We start from the raw sequence: 16,840 nt of genomic DNA, 5'->3' as shown, positions 1-16,840 counted from the left end.
TACTCAGATCAGTCCGTCTGGCACCAACAACCATGCCTCGTTCAAAGTCACTTAAATCACCTTTCTTCCCCATTCTGGTGCTCAGTTTGGACTGCAGCAGATCATCTTGACCATGTCTACATGCCTAAATGTACTGAGTTGCTGCCATGTGATTGGCTGATTAGAAATTTTGGTTAACGAGCAGTTGGACAGGTGTGCCTCATTAAGTGGCCGATGTTTTTCTGTCTGTATAAACGTCCGGGAAAGAAAGGAAAACCTGTCAAGCGCAGAGTCATTTCTCAGCCACCTGTCTCCAACAGAAACACAAGGAATTTGAGTGTTTTTCCTCTTCACATGAATAAAATGCAGGAATCTTCATCTCATTCCTGGGAGTTATGATTTACAGCCATCACTGCAGACTGTTCCCCACATGCTCACTGAGCTGCAGCACAGATTCGTGCTCCATCGCCATGACTTCTTGTATCTGTTCTCTCTCTTTTTCTTATTTCGATGTCCTCTGCTGCCTCTTCGTCCCACCGCTCTCACACCCTCGCTTAACCCTGACTTGCCGTTCTCGCACAGCCCTACCGCTCTGCAGAGATGGATTAAAAACTCTCTGGCTGGCTGGGCGTATTGTGTAAATAAAAGTTCCAGACTGACTGGTGTTGCAGGAGGCGAGGAGGACTTGTTGAGTGTGTTTTTGGGTGGGCAAACGGCTGGCTGGGTGTTGGAGGTGTCACCTTCGCTGACACAGCTGTCCATGAGGAGAAACGGAGGGGGAGATGCGGGGGAATAAAAGACAGGGTGGGGGTTAAGAAAGCTCAACCAAGGAAGACTAAACAGAGTGTCTTTTGGAGGAGGAGGAAGTGGAAGAGACAATCCATCCATCATCACACCTTTATTTTCTTTCCCTCTCTTTCTCCCCCTTCTTCTGCAGGCTGGTTCGACGACAGCGAGCGGTAATATCCCACTGGTGCTGTATGACGTGTGGAAGAGCAGAGGAATTACAGGGTGAGTGCGTCTTTGTTTCACTGAATGTCTAAAACCAAACACCCTCTTTAGACAAACTGTGTTATCTCAGCCCATTTAGAAACCTCTAATTTTCATGAATTGATTTACTCCTCCTGCTCCCTCACGTAATCAAGTTTGATGATAGAGTTCTCTCAGTCTGGGTGACACAAATTTACAACCGCAGCTGAAAAATGAGATGCATAAAAGCTTCTGCTGCCTTCTTCCCACACCGTCCCATTGATTACGGTGTTACAGGGGCCAAGTGGGAAGCCTTATTTGAGTGTTGTGATGTTTTTATAATGCACAGCAGACAAAAGGCCAGGTCTAATGGGGCTGCAGAGACCTGCCAGCACTAAAAAAAAAAGCTTCACTTGCTCTGAATAAAAGGCCTGCTTGTGTACAAGCTGCCATCATTTAGTTGGGATTCACCTCGGCTTGATGCTCTGAGCAGATTTGGTTTGGGATCAGGCCAAACACCAGTGGGACACCCCCCCTCCACCTCCCTGTGCTCCACAAACACACTCCACTGTGTTATTGTTTGTTTCTCCGGGCTGCAGTGTTGGAATCTAATCAGAGAGAAATTAAATTTCAGCTTTTAATCTAGGCGAGGGTGATTCCCTTCAAAGTGCTCTCGAACAGCAAAAATAAAACCGCCTTCAGATCTAATAAAGGTCATGTTTGAGGCTGGTGCACGATCTTGACAAGATGATAGGCGGTGAGCTTTTATGAAAAAAAGCCGAAATCCAAATCTCCAAGCCGCAACAGTCACCAAGTGGTAAAGCACTGGAGAGCTCTTTGATGCCCCATCTCAGCCTGTGCAGCACACGGCCACCTTTGATGTTACATCTCGTTCCTTCCCTCTACGTCTTCTCCACTTATCACCTGGGGCCACATTTTAAACTCCCTCAGACTGTGCATCCAGGAGAGCATGCACTTCAAGTTTTACAACATGAACAACTGAAAATCCTTTCTTCCCCTTGGTATTTATGTAACAGGAGTAGGGAGAATAAGAAGAAAGAGAATGAGACGGGAGAATGAGTCTCGCAGACAAAGCGGAGTGTGTACGAAGTGAAAGGGGGGCTTGCAGCTCCACAGGGCCAAAGGCCCGCTGGTTGCGCTGGTGCATGCCTGATACAAATTGCTGGGGCTTTAAAGCTGTAATTATGGTAATAGGCCCAATTGCAGTGTAGTGAAGCTCTAAAGTGCTTCCATGTGTGTGCCGTGCCCCAGAGACCCCGGGTTAGCAGAGAGCAAAGGAGCTCACAGCGGTATCCCCCAGTAACCTGCAAAACAACCAAACTGCATCAGGAATCGTGTCAAAACAAAGACTAACAAGCAACATGTCCCCCAGGCTGTGTCTGCTCTGTGCCTCATGCAGAGCAAAGTGGAAGAAAAGTCAACAAATGGCATGTTTGTGCCACATTCACACAACAAAACTGGAAGTTTGTGGTAAACCTTAATGGTGCTTTTACTGCGACAGGAGTCCTTGTTCTTTAACAGGGAATAAAAACAAGCAGTCTGAGCAGTTTATTTAAACCATGTTAATCCAACCACAGTGTTTTTTACCTAAATGTGACACAGGGTAGAAGAGCTTCTACTGCTTCTAGTTGAAGAAATGGAAGAATTTATATTTAGCACTGTTTTATCTTAAGTTTCTAAATAGAGTTTCAAATGCAAACGGAAGAAATGGGATTGAGAAAGAAAGAAAAAGAAAATTAAGTAAGCAATTTATTGCAAACAGCAATTAAAGGAAATAGGCTGTTCATTTATGGATCAAAAGTTTAAAATCATGGTCTTTAAAAGCCAATTTCTATGCAAAAATATGGCTTCAGTGTCATTTTCTGTTGAGAATTCACACTGTCACTGCCTCCTGACAGCGGAGGCAAAAAAAAGCTTTCTCTCTCTGAACATGGTCAGATTGTTGAGCAGCATAATCAAGCTCATCTTTTACTCGCTGGTAAAAAGTTTTCTCAAACAAAGAAAATTGGTCCCAAAACAAACACACCTGGTTAAAAGCCACATCTTTACGGCAGTGTGCTTATGACTCCAGGCCAGAAGGTGGCGAGGCAGCCCAGTTAAAACAGATCAACTGCCACCCAATAAAAACACAAATACTCCAGTCCCAAACCCCAACCGCTGTAGCAGACAGTACTAGATATCACTTTACATATCTTGGCAGTTTTCTTTTTCAAAAGCAGCTACTGATGCCGAGATACGTCACACTGACTCAGCAGACAGTCAAAACTAAGAAAAAGGTCTGAAAAATGCTGTGTCCAGGCCAGGACCAAAGTCTTAATCCTCATCCTGAATGTTATGGCTACTCTCCTATACATCCTAGAAATCCTGGCCAAGGACAACAAGCAACTCTAATCATCCATACCATCAGTGCTACTAACAGCCAAACACGGCCCATTTATGAATGTTTGTCCCCGAGGCTGTTCTGTTAAACCTCCAGAGCAATGACTGGCTGAAAAAGAAGAGGCCATCCTCCAAATAAGGCCTAAATGGCACACAGCAACACCAACACTCACCTCTGTTGTCGTTGCACGGATGAATTGAGGTTCCAGACCCAAACTTTTCAACCAAGACCCACAAGAACCAGAACAAGGTCAGTTATAACAAGTGACAGCCAGTGAAGATAGAGCTGAACAGGTCTGGGATATGTTTGAGGGAAACCACCTTTTTTGTCCCAGAAACCTCTCAAGACTCACTGAGGTTTAAGGAGTTTATTTTTAGAATTCTCTGCAAAACCCAGTGAAAATATTTCTCACTAATCAAGTTTTCTCAGTCTAACTTAACTACCCTTTTGCTTCAGCATCAGTCCAATTTCCTCCACAAACATCCAAAGGTTTCAACCCTTTTCTTCTTGAAGTCTGGAGCTTGTTTCAACTCCAGCCAAGAAATCATCATTCTCACTGCGCTCTCCTCTCTTCCTCTGTGCTCCCCTAACATGCTTTGAAACTATATTTAGTCCTATTGCACGGAGGAGCTGATTGGCCGGCAGTAGGGGGGTGACAGCTCTTAGTGGTCCACAAGGCTGTGATGTCAGAGTGAGTCAGGGCACCCGGGGAGTCCAGAGGCATGTTTAAGCTCTTGCTCTGACGTCTCAGAGTCCACAGGTGGGCCTGATCCCAGATGAAAAGTGTAATAGCAGTCAGGAGACGAGACAAAACAAGAGCTCAGGGTTAAAATTAGTTCATTCCTTCATTCCGAATGATACTCGTTCTGATTACATTGCAAAGAAAAGGGGAGGAAAGATGATGATGTTTTGTAATGTGTCTGCTGAGTCGTTGGTCCATCCAGCTGTTTAGAGTGCAGGTCTTTGTCTCAGGCAGTTTATTTGAAGCATTTAGACCGGACAACGCTTCAACAAACACAGTTGGAACCTCTGTCTCACCCAACTTCAACAAGGCCCAACCATGCATGGCTCATCCTTCCCTGACCGTCTTGTAAAACACCTGATCCACACAGGAGCATTTCCAAACATGTAGTCATGTAAATGGTTGGCCGTGATATCCTTGACATACCCAGTAGCTTGTTGCCTTGTAGTGACGTACAAGCTGAGAACATTTATGTGACCTCAATCTTAAATTTTCAATGAAAGAGCTGCTCTTCAGTGTCTGGGAATAAAAGCTAAATGAGGCCACTGATAGGTCATAAACAACAGTGCACAGCCAGTTTTATATTTAAAAATGATAATAAGAATAAGGCTATAAATATGACAGTTTTATTCAGATGATTACTTTCAATGATGCCTTACCCTTAGTTATTGAGATGCCCTCAGCTCAGCTGTATGAAGTAAATGTATAATGGCAGGTGCTGGCTAAAGGTTGATATATGACGGCAGTATCCTGCTGTTATTGTTGTTAAAAATGTCAAACTATTGTATAAATCATGACAGAATAGATATAGCCAGTATCTGTTTCAGATTTGATATGCTGTCACTTAGAACAAAAGAAAAGCTTCATTCAGCATCATTCAGAGGGACACTAACTTAACTCAGCAGCAGACACACTGATAAGATTGCCTGTGATGTCTGCAGATGTCATTTGTTTATTTTATCAAAGACTCTATCAAGTGCAGACATCAGCTGATGTCTGTTATTTCAAACTTTCCTGAATTGACTCGATTTATTGCTTTATCTCTTGTTTAAAATAGTGTATCATGCTTTCCCAAATTTCAAACTTGGATATAATGTAATGATATTTAATGATATTATGTAATATGTTGTATGTCCATTATAAGCATTGTTCTAAAATAATATGAGATCTTTATGAGATTTGCGAAAATGATGAGGTCATTGCACAGGACCTCGTATCTGGTTCTCGACATGTCAGAGGGGTGAGCCTCAACACTAAGGTCTGCCCATAGCGCTAACCAGCAACAGCCTCCAGACCGCTGACCAATCAGAGAGAAGAGGGTTTGTTGAGCAGGTAGCCTGAAAGAGACAGCAGTTTGAACAAATTATTATTATTATTATTATTATTATTATTATTATTATTAGTAGTAGTAGTAGTAGTAGTAGTAGTAGTAGTAGTAGTAGTAGTAGTAGTAGTAGTAATATTATAACAGTACAATTTTTAAACATTTTAATCACTGAGACTTGACACCATTGCATGTCTTTTATTTGAAACTCTATGGAATATGAATGGAAATTCATTAACATAAAACTTATTGTGATTTTAAGTATAGATGCAAACCACACTTTGTCCCTTATTTTCACCCTTTACACAAAGAACATTGAATCAAAAAGTTAAGCATTCAGAGATCATTCCTTACCCAAATTTCAACGTACACATGGACCATTTCCAAAGACTTTTGATTATGTTCTTAAGTCATATTCATCACAACCACTTACATAACTCCCTTTCTAGAAAAGTTGAGTTTGTGGGCAATCTAATAAGTATTACACGTCCACAGTGATAGGACCCGTACACATGACTGTAATGAAGTAGTGATTCTAATACAGCTAAGCCCCTGGTGTGAGCCAAGTTACGACTCACTTGCAACTCAGCTGTCTTTGGGTGCTCCAGGCCCTCTTAATGCTCCTTTTTAGTCCTTGTGACACCGTTAAGACTTATAAAGTAGGAAACTTGAATCAAGCAGAGCCATTATTAACATTCAATTTCTGTCTAACAAGCCAAGTCAACAAGTCTGCCCTGAAAAAAGGACTGTTTGAGAAACTTCTTTCGGTGCTCACAGTCGTACAAGAATCTCTACATCATGTATTTTAGCCAAAAAGTCTTTTTTTGAATTGATTTAGACAGAAACAGAAGTACTCATACACACACAAATATACTCCTACGCAGATGATGAATACAGACAGACATTTTGTGCGCTCAGACATCTCCTCACACAGGCACTCGTCCACAAACACACAATACTCTTCATCCATTACATCTGGCCCAGCCGGGGCCAGACCATGTGAGCGTGGGGGTGTTTTGGCAGATGGAAGGTGTTGGTAGGCAAATACACGGTGAGGGAGAGAGACAGGCCGGGAGGAAAGGGGAAAAAACTAGAGGAGAGAAAGATGTACATAAGGCAGACAAAGTTAGCACGTGTCCGAGAAGTGGATGACGCAGCAAGAAAAGGAGACGGAGGAGAAATCCCCGAACAACTGAGCCAGCTGAGGAGGCCATCGCCGGACAGAGAAACCCAGAGAAATAGATGGATGGACAGCAGAGGGACATGTGTGGATGTCATCCGGCCATCAGTCACGCATAGAGAGAATAAAAAGAAGGGGGGTTTGGAGCTCCAGGGAGGCCCAAGGGTGGGGAATTGAAGCCTAATCCCTAAAACAGCTGTGTGTAGCAGGGAGAAGAGGGAGGACGAGGAGGGGGGGTGGTTCTTGGGAGACGGGTGCTCTCTCCTGGCTCATCACATCCTCTGGCCCCCCGCAACGTCAACAGCTTCTTGTTGGGCCTCAAACGATGGACCTCAGGCTCCTCTCACTCTGTAAAGTGGCTCCACCAGCACGGCCTCATGTCTGACCCACTTCCATGCACCCTCTGCACCCAAACAAGGCACCCTGCTTCCAGGAAGGAGCCATAAATCACTCACAGATAGCCTTGATGAGTGGAGCAATTCCATGACAAGTTTCTCTGAAACATTATCAAAGCTCCTGCAGTTCTTGGAGAAAGTATCAGAAATATTCAAGATCAGGTATGTTCATGGTGAAAAAAAGACAAGAAATCCTAGAGAATGTAAAATTCATCTTCTGCAGCACACATCAACAAAAAATGTAAAAAAAAAAAGTAAGCCGTGGTCTGTTCTGATCTTGCTAGAAAATCCAACTAAGCATGTATTTCTACATTAACTGAGTATGTAATCTAAAATTCCCACTAGGCTTTTGCCAAAGACTGGAGCGTCCTGGAATTATCCCTGAATCATTGACTGGCTGAGCACAGGATCAGCTGCTGTCACTAGTTTTTCTTTTGCCCACTTACAACCTCTCCATGCTCAGACCTCTCATTCTGAAAATTGCTAGATTTAAATTATGATTTAATTCAATAGACATTTTCAAAATGACAGACATCTGAGAGTTAGTACAACACAGGCAGAGACCTGGTCGGGAGGAAACAACACATGCTACAGACTGCTAAGGATCCAATCCCACATTTAATGTGAGAGACGAGCAGCTTCTGTACATAATCAAACAGACAAATTAAAAAAAAAAAAAGAAGCTGAAATAAATAAGCTAAATAAAGGCCACTGAAAATAATGACTCAATTTGAAGCAGAGCACTTCTCTTGTTAATAAAATTAAAGATAGGCAGTGTTCTGAAATATTGTTAACGTAAAAATTTTTAACTATTCGTATAAGATCATTTATATTTAATCTGACAGGCTCATTAAAAACATTGTCATAAATTAAACTTTTAGTTGGTCCATGCTTAATGATGTGTGAAATAACTAGACATGCACCGATTGATCAGTGTCGATCCTTAATTTTGGGGTATCAGTGATCAGGGATCAGTGATCTGCCCATCCTTATGTTTGATACTGATCTTATATACCGAGAAGGTCTGACAGCCACTGTTGCTTTTTTGCTCTGAGACCTAAAACTCAGGACACTTTATTGGTTCTTTGAGTTAAAACATAAAGATTTTATTGTTTCACAGGTATTGTTCAATGATTTTCAATTAAATAAGATTGGAAGATTGAAGGTATATGCTGTCAGTTATAAAAAATAAAATTGATATTGGCAACAAATCAATATCGGTAGGTTTAGGCTTTTTAGAGATCGGGGATCGGGCCAGAAAATTGTGATCAGTGCACCCCTAGAAATAACCATTGCCTAACTCAGATGTGCCAAAAGTGCCAGTCAGAATCCCCGGGGAGTCATGAAACACAGAGAAGGAGGGTCACAAAATGTCTTCTAAAACTGAAAACTATTTAGAACTGCATATTTCATCCATTTTTGTAAATATATATATATATATATATATATATATATATATATATATATATATATATATATATATATATATATATATATATATATATATATATATATATATATATATATATATATATATATATATAAACAAAAATAGGGGTTTGATTAAATATATATCATGCAAACAGAATAGATCAGAGTAATCAAGCATCTTTGGCCATTATATTATATTTATTTACCTACTGACCTACTTACTCACTTATTTTTTATTCAATTTTTTCATCAGCCTGTTAGTTTACTCCCACAGCAGGGTATCTCATCTGTCTCTGACACCTCTTTGGGGGTCACTTGCTGAAAAGAAACCCTTGGCTCTCAACTGAAGAAGTATGATATGAGTTCACTAAATACATTAATAGCGACTTTATCCTCAGGTTACAGTAAACAACAACAAATATCCTACATCAGAATGAAAGGAATGAGGAATGAAGTATGAAACTTGTACTCATTTTACAAAGCGTTACCGAATTAAGCAACATATCTTGAAAAGTCATGTAAATCCTCATTTTCATGAAATGTAACTGATGCTGTATTTTCTGTTTCTGTTGATGACATTATCAGTTGAAGCTCATACCACAGACAGATCTTTCTGGATTTGGGCCTGTTTACACTAATTGCTCCTTTTCTTCTCTTCTGCAGTCTGTTTGCGGGCAGTATACCAAGAGTAACCTTCATCAGCTTGGGCGGTTTCATCTTCCTGGGAGCCTACGAGAAGGTCCGCAGCACTTTGCTATAGCAGGGTATCCACTGTGTATCCTCCTTAGGCCTGACCTGGCAGAGGAGAAGCAGAGGATTCTGGATGTTTCTGGAAGTTCCTCCCTCATCCTCTGGGAATGGAAACTGCACCTCACTGTAGCTGAGACCCAGACAGAGCAGCAAGCACTTCATACTCTGAGCAGGACTCATTCTTCAGCCTGATCTTGTCATCCAGGGTGCTGCATTCCTGCTCATCAGTGTCCCGCTGACTATGTGTCAAAGTATGAAAGTTAGAGACTGAAACTTCCAGCTCCTGTAACAGTGTGGAGAAATGAAGCCACGCCCCGTCACCAGAGACTAGTAATGAAGCATTTTACTGTTTAATGTGTTTGAATCGATAAGTTATGCTATTAAACACTGTCTCTTTTTATGCTTTGAGTGAGATTTCATGACTCCTTTGTTTTTCCCTGAATGCCCTGCAGTTTCATTTCACGATCATTTTAGTGCTTCATCCATATTTCCTTTCTCTGCTAAGCCAGGCCACCTGCTTTTAAGACCCACCGGGGAGAGACAGGGCAATATCTCAGCATTGTAACATTCCTGCCCGAGCACATCTGAGCTCATCCACCTGCAGGAGCTTTAATTTTATACCCAGAATGCCTATAACAATGAACACTTTGTTCAATTAATAAGGCTTTTGTTTTATCAGGAACCTCAAGCTTTTATACCAGCCGAGGGTATTCAGGAGTTATCGTTTGTTTGTGGTCAAGAGGAAGAGTCTGCTGAAGGAATTTAAAGTGTGATCTAGTAGCTTATAACAGTTCTGCATTAAAATATGTCTCATTGTTTTTGTCTGTTTGGTCTGCCCAGTGAGGTGCTTGATTTAACTAAGTTCCTTTATTCATCTTGTGATCTGAAGTATGTTTCAGCACAATACAAACATAAATGCAAGAACTCCACATAGATGTATAAGTTTCTTGAGTGTATTTTTTTCAACAGGAAACCCCTTTATACACTTGCACCAGTTCACCTATTTGTTCATTCCTATCAAAGAAAAAAAAAATCCTGTTCCCCTCTCACTCTGAGCGTTATCCAGCCCTGCAGATGGTTTTCATTTATCTGCCTAGTTTTCCTGGATATCAGCTGTTAACTGCATGTGGGGATTAACTTGTGGAAAATCTGTTTGTGCTGTGGTTTGTCTAAATTGACCATTTAAATATCAGTTGCTCTGATGATACAACATGAAACACAGATGTTAATGCATCTGGCCTTACACGGGGAAAGATTGTGATTGTGTGGAAATGATGGTGAAGGTTGGAATCATATGAAGAGATGAATGATTGGATTTATTAAATGGATAATCCATTTGAGATAAGACATACAACAGTTGTCTTTCGTACCAAAACTAATGGTTTCCACGTGATTATTTTAAAATAAGAGCACAGAATGAGACAAGAAAACTTTTTTTAATCGAAGGACCAAAGAATCACTCCTCATGTCTGATTAGAGGGGATTAGATATGAGTAGCAGATGAACTAACATTTAATAACTGAATCCCTCGTGGTGTCCTTGCAGTCAGTACTGAGGTAAAACTGAGACTTAAACCCTGTTGGCTGCAGAGGGAGACGGATGGCCTCACAGGTGGGACTGTTTCCATGCTTCTTGTCACCAGGCTGTTGGACAACAATGGCCGGTGTGTGATTGGTGGAGGCCACGACCAGGGGTATGTCAATCATCCTGTGACACACATCCATCTGGAATGCACATTCTGGCCATCTACTGACCCTCAGTCTGCCCTGACTCAGTTGCAAATATTTTAAACAGCCCGCAGAAGGAAAAAATATGCCTGCTGTCTGTGGAGCTTCAGGGAGCCAGCGCACATTCCTGGTGGGAAGATTAGCTTTGTGTGTATGTGTTTGTGGCCCGTGCACAAACTACTCCAAAGCTTTGAAGATCAAGGTCTGTGGGTTTCATTCTTTGTACATGCTCCATTTAAATTGATGGCTTCTCTACAACCGCTGTGACATGTGAGCGGCGCTGAATGCTAACTCAGCTGCTCTGATTCTGTCACTAAAACATCCCTCCATGGTTTGTACAGTCAATAAAACAGGAAAAAAACACTCCAAATGATAGCAAAATGGGGTTTTATTAGACACTTCAATGCCATGTTAGACACTTTACTGTTTCAGCTTTGACATGGGTACAACGGTTCGATAAATCACTCTGCTGCGGCTCACTTCCTTTTTGTCCCTTTTACCTGCTTCTCTGGGATTGGTTTTCTGACGGGGATCTCTGATTGGTCTTGCTGGTAAAATCACCTCTGATAGGTGCTATCAGGTGAAACCAGAGGAGTCTGTCCTCTGGTTAACCTTGGTAAGGCCACAGGTAACAGAACACACACACACACACTCACACACGCTCACACTAGACATTGCAACAACTTTGATTTGTGAGCTATTTGTGATAAGCTTGACTGCATTAATCATTGGGGTTTGGTTAGAGCACATTTCACCAGCTTCCTAACTGTTCACAGCATGAGGCCGCACCTTTGGTTACCTGAAACATTATGGTGATGCTGAAAATGAACAAGTCGATGACGTGAGAGGCAGAGTTACTGGCCTTTTACCTGTGAACTCACAAAGATGGATGTTGAGGCACATTACAGCAGGAACACGTATTCCCCCTCATTCTCCATCAAACCTAACTCACTGGTACAAAACGCCTCAACTCAGCACTCAGCCACTTAACTCATTGGCTGCCAGCCATTTTTACTGCATTTTGACCAATCTTTCGAGACACACAGGATATTGTGTTGTATGACCAAAACTATAGAAGAAGAGTAGACCTTCTTCTTTCATGTTTCTCCTCCTTTTTTTGATCCAAAAACAGAGCAAACACACTTTTATAGATAGCGCTCATCTAGGAAGCTCCATCTTTTGATCCTCTCTATGATCATGGTCTTTTCTCACGACCACGACACTCCACTACATGGGTGTGAGTGGCCTCAACTTTCTGACTTGCAACATCTGGCCATGTCTTTATCATCTTACATCTTCTCCACATATCGACCAAAGAGAGCACAGATGCCACCTACAGTAGTTTAAAAGCCTGATAATGACTGTTAAGCTCTGTCAGACTCCGCCTCCCCTCTTTGAAAAAAGATGTCAAAGGCAGCCAATGAGTTAATTGTGCCACAGTGCCCATCACTGAGGCTGTCTTTAACAAGTGTTCGTATTTTAGGGTGATTACTGGCTTTAACAGGTGTGGGTGTTCATTTTTCACTCACCTAGTTATAGTTTTTAGGACAAATAAGAAAGAGAACAGAAAAAGGTTTTCCCTTAGCTCAGAGCAGCTTTGCAGTACCTTACAGTATCATAACACAGGTGGAAGAGCCCTAGTGTGTGTTGTATGTTTGGATTTACGGAGAAAGAGTAAAAGAAGCGTCTCCCCAAACAGCAGAGGAACCTGCATTCTTACTGGCAGAAACCATGAACATTGAACATAAAAGTGCTTTAACTGATTGCCCTCCAATGACCCAGTTTCAACCATCTGACGTACCAAAAATAATTCACATCAAAACTCTTCCTTCATTCAAAAACAAATGAGTGTGAACTGCGTTTCCGTAAGGCCGTGTTTGGCAGCGCTTGTCAAAAAACATTCAAGTGCAATCAAGTGTTTGTTTGCTGTTAAGAGTGTACCAGGATCTCTCACAAAAAGTCTCTGGATATAGGCTATTACAAGATGAGATTTCTTTGATCATGCAATAAGGCACCGTAGCTGAACGTTGGTAAAAGCTGAAAAAGGCTGTTTTTTTGAAGAAAAATAAAAATACCATCACTCCTTTCTTTGTCATGCACATAAATTCAAATACTCTTTTGTAAAAGTTATATAATATATAATATAAGAAAACTCTTATGTACAGTCAAATGTCCAAAGGTATATTTCTCTTTTTCCCCTGCACAAACATACACTGTACAAGATTCCCTACATCTACATGCTTCAAATGCAAGTCACATTTTCTGGAGCTAGAATTCTTATTGGTCACCTCCCAATTGAAGGTTTTTATCTATGTACAGCTGATACGCTCAGATGGGACGCCACCCACACAAGCTCCGCCTTCACACTCCGGATGCCCCTCCCCCTAGTTTCTCTCTCCTGGTGCTCCCTCACAGTCCCGATCCAGGAGATTTAAAATCATCGCCTCGATATGAGGTAGCAGTTTATTTCCCAGTGCAAAAAAAAATATTAGAAGTTCTCTCCGCTTCCGTGAGTCTGTTTTGGGCTGGACAGAGCGCCTGCTAGTCGCTGGCTCTCCTTAGGGGGGCGCTCTCATTCTGAGAGGCTCTGAGGGTGTGTCCATTAGATAGCAGAGTCTGCCTGAGCTCAGGCTCACAGTCACTGTCCATGTGTCCGTGGCACGTCATCCCGCTCAACTTCACCGGCTTGTGGAAAGAGTCCTCCTGTGATGACGCGCACGCCGGCACTGAGGGGCGAAGAGGAGAAAGAGGGAGCAGAGTCAGTGACGTGACACATGTGCAGACAAACATGCATTCAGCTTTAGAATAGAGAGGCAGTGGAATGTATGCACAGGGCCGTGTTGACATGTGGAGGTGAGAATTGGTATTTGGAGGCCACTGGTATTACTCCTCGCTAAAGGAGATGAATCCCAGAACAGGCCCGGGCGTGCAGTTTGGCAGCAGAGAGAAGTCAGAGCGTCTTCACAGAGAGATCTCCTGAGGGGCTCTGGGCGTAAAACTATGATACACTGTCAAATAGTGCTAGGAGCCAATCCATCAACAATCACTCAAGCCAAAGGAATTTGCCTTGAGAAGGCTTTCTAAATTGTCGATAGCTTCTCATGGTTTCACCTCGTATGTTTGATATTCCAAGAAAAACAGAGCCGGTGAAATAAAAATGTGCAGCTATGTGTCTAGGCTGTGAGCATTTGTGAGCAGATATACTTCAGGTCCTATCAACGTTCTTGAAATTTATTCAACTTACCGATAACTTCAACATTCTTATCCCTCAGGTGTAACGTGTTGTGGTTTTTTGGAACTCCAAGGAAGTCCTTTCGGATCCCGTTTGGTGTCCCGTTACAGAGCGGGGACGATGCTGTCCCTACATCATGCTGCATCCCTGGATGACAGTACGTGTACTGTGGGGGCGCAGAGTGCTGCTGGTACTCCGTCCCTCCAGCAGGGCCAAACCCGTGTGTTAGGTAGTCAGGATCTTTGGAGTAGCTGCTGCTGTTCTCCATACAGTCTGAGCACACCACCGCACCGTCGAAACCTGCAGGCAGGGGGAGAAAAAAAATTATTTGGAGGCAGAACATCAACAAGTGAATGTCAACACTGTGGTCAGGGCGTCTGCAGTAATTATTCCTGATGCTGAGCAGGCGTTCAGGAACAGCGGCGCCCCTTTCATGGTTATGCAGCACAGCAGCTTTTCTCAGGGGAAGTGGGAGAAACTGCTGGGGAGGACAAACATTGGAGGAGGAACTGTGAGGTACCTGTGGTGTCTACGATGTGTCCGTTGGGCTGAGGTCCACCACCTGCCTCTACGCGGATGCAGACGTCCTGCCTCTCAGAGAGCGTGCCCTGAGAGGAGAGGTAGCTGGGTACGTCTGGGGGAACGATGGTCTCATCTGGAACAGAAAAGACGCAAAAAGTGAGCATTAGAGGAGCAGAAGCTTCAGCTGGAAGAATGTTTCAATTAAAGACAATCCTTTATGATTTTGGTCAGGAGAGGCTAGGAGCTGGGTGAGAGAGTAGGGTGGCACTAAGTCAGTGCTTATTCCTCTTATCCAGCTTCTTACTTCTTTTGTTATGCTTTTATTAATTATTTTCTTGTACTATTAATACTATATGGCAGCCCTGTTGATTGTGGCTGCCTGTTGCAGCAGCTCTCTCTTCTTTGTCCGTTTCTTGTAACTTTTTCGTCATTTTTGCATCAGAAGTGCGTCATTACTTTGTATGGCTCATTTGTTGGGCATGGATACCAAACTAGCTGTGTCTTCAGTGATATTTTTACAATTCTTTGCCCATTCGTTGGTCTGGAGATCCTTCGTGTAACCATGATTGCATTGTTTACATGTGAACTCAGCTGTTAGCAGCCTGTAGCATGTCAATGCTAACTGGTGCAAGGCCTGATGTCTCCCCACGAGGTGAGGAGAAGAAGGAGAGGACAACATGATGGTTCTCAGGTGTGAGCTAAGAAGTGACGACATCGACCTGACCATCCATCTATTATTATTGGGAACGTAAGATCTATCTCTATTCAGATGGAAAAGCTAGCTGTGCTAACCCAGCAGAAAGGATACAGGAGAGAGAAAAGAACAGACTGCTGAAGAAGCTCAGTCCTGGACCCTGTGGAGGTGGAGGCTGGCTGACTTGAGAATAATGGACAAGATGTCACCATCTATTTTCTTATGGACCTTTTTGCACTTTCTATGCACTTTCTTAATTTAGTTTTCTTGATTGCTGCTGTGACTCCTAAATTTCCCCTCAGGGAGAATTTTCTATTCTTTCTTTTCTATTCTATATCCTTAATCATTGCGTACAAGGGCACGTTTCGTAAACAAATCTGCCCCTGGATTAGTCCGTTTTTTTAATTCTGTGGGGTGTCAGGGATAATGTTGTCATTGAAAAGCCAGAACTCATCAGTTCATGTTACCTGTGTTGGTGACGCTACACTCCTCGCTCTTCTTCCTGGTCTGATAGATGATGCACACCCACACCAATGACGTCACCACGATACTCGTCACCACAGCAATGACAATGATCCCGATAGTGACTGTGCTCGGCCCGGCTGGCGCAGCACAGGCACTGCGGCGCCGTGTCACCACCAGCTGGCTGTGAGCGCGCTCAGTGCCCAGTGTGTTGGACATGAGGCAGGTGTAGCGGCCGGCATCCTCAAGCGAGGCCGAGCCGATGACCAGCAGCTGGTTCCCTGGGGTGAAGTGGTGTCTTTCAGTGGGGCGGAGCGGCTGGTCATTACGCAGCCATGTGATGCGTGGCGGTGGGCTGCCCAGGGCCTTACACTGCAGGGCCACTGTGTCCCCGACCATAACGCTGCGGTCCTCCAGGTCCTGTGCCAGGTGAGGGGTTTCTGAAAAAGAGAGGGTGATGAGTTTTCTCATGAGAACTTTGGAGATTTTCTGAAGTCAGCGGTGTCTGGTGTGACTCTTGTTATTTCATAGCATCAAAGTTTTGGGTTTCCGGTCTCAGATTTCTGCCGCGTCACTTTGTTCAGTGTATTGATTACAGACTGCTGAGTCAGCGGGGATCACAGAGCACAAAGTGTGATCATCTGCCAGCCTCATCAAACGATCACATTTATTTTCCTGAGCGCCAAGCTGTCAGGCTGACAAACTCATACATTTTAATCACAGAACACAGACTGGTTTCTGTCTGAAGAGTCCTCCTCACAACAATGTTTCAGTGTTTTCCAGAAACCTCTCACTCTGCTGAAAGGAGCACAATGAACTGTGTTTGTGTGTGTGTGTGTGTGTGTGTGTGTGTGTGTGTGTGTGTGTGTGTGTGTGTCTGTGTGTGTGTGTGTCTGTGTGTGTGTGTGTGTCTTAAGGTAGGCCTCCTCTTGGACTGAGCGCTTCCCCTCACAGTGGGACACACACAGATTAAGAGATCTCACTTAGCCCACTTCAGTCGGCCCACTCTCTTCTATCAATACTTTCTCCCTC

The 16,840-nt window shown here is 43.2% G+C and overlaps 2 protein-coding genes across 2 annotated transcripts in view; one reads left to right on the top strand and one right to left on the bottom strand.

The window, feature by feature from the left end:
- slc25a26 (solute carrier family 25 member 26) overlaps positions 1–10,475 on the top strand; it is a 71,290-nt gene extending 60,815 nt beyond the window's left edge. Inside the window, exons 9-10 of the mRNA XM_074673244.1 lie at positions 917–990; positions 9,085–10,475. Of these exons, the coding sequence (XP_074529345.1) occupies positions 917–990; positions 9,085–9,181 (171 nt within the window). The 3' untranslated portion in view covers positions 9,182–10,475. The remainder of the gene's footprint in view (positions 1–916; positions 991–9,084) is intronic.
- An 810-nt stretch (positions 10,476–11,285) lies between these two features.
- lrig1 (leucine-rich repeats and immunoglobulin-like domains 1) overlaps positions 11,286–16,840 on the bottom strand; it is a 37,549-nt gene continuing 31,994 nt past the window's right edge. The window contains exons 15-18 of the mRNA XM_074670083.1: positions 15,814–16,248; positions 14,651–14,785; positions 14,143–14,430; positions 11,286–13,624 (exon numbers count right to left, since the gene is read on the bottom strand). Of these exons, the coding sequence (XP_074526184.1) occupies positions 13,440–13,624; positions 14,143–14,430; positions 14,651–14,785; positions 15,814–16,248 (1,043 nt within the window). The 3' untranslated portion in view covers positions 11,286–13,439. The remainder of the gene's footprint in view (positions 13,625–14,142; positions 14,431–14,650; positions 14,786–15,813; positions 16,249–16,840) is intronic.

Source organism: Halichoeres trimaculatus, unplaced genomic scaffold (assembly GCF_033239565.1).
Source record: "Halichoeres trimaculatus isolate MK-OKI-2021-1 unplaced genomic scaffold, fHalTri1.1 fHalTri1_scaffold_1, whole genome shotgun sequence".
NCBI classification, from domain to species: domain Eukaryota; kingdom Metazoa; phylum Chordata; class Actinopteri; order Labriformes; family Labridae; genus Halichoeres; species Halichoeres trimaculatus.
The sequence above is the reverse complement of the archived record's forward strand: the minus strand, read 5'-3'. Positions and strand labels throughout refer to the sequence as shown.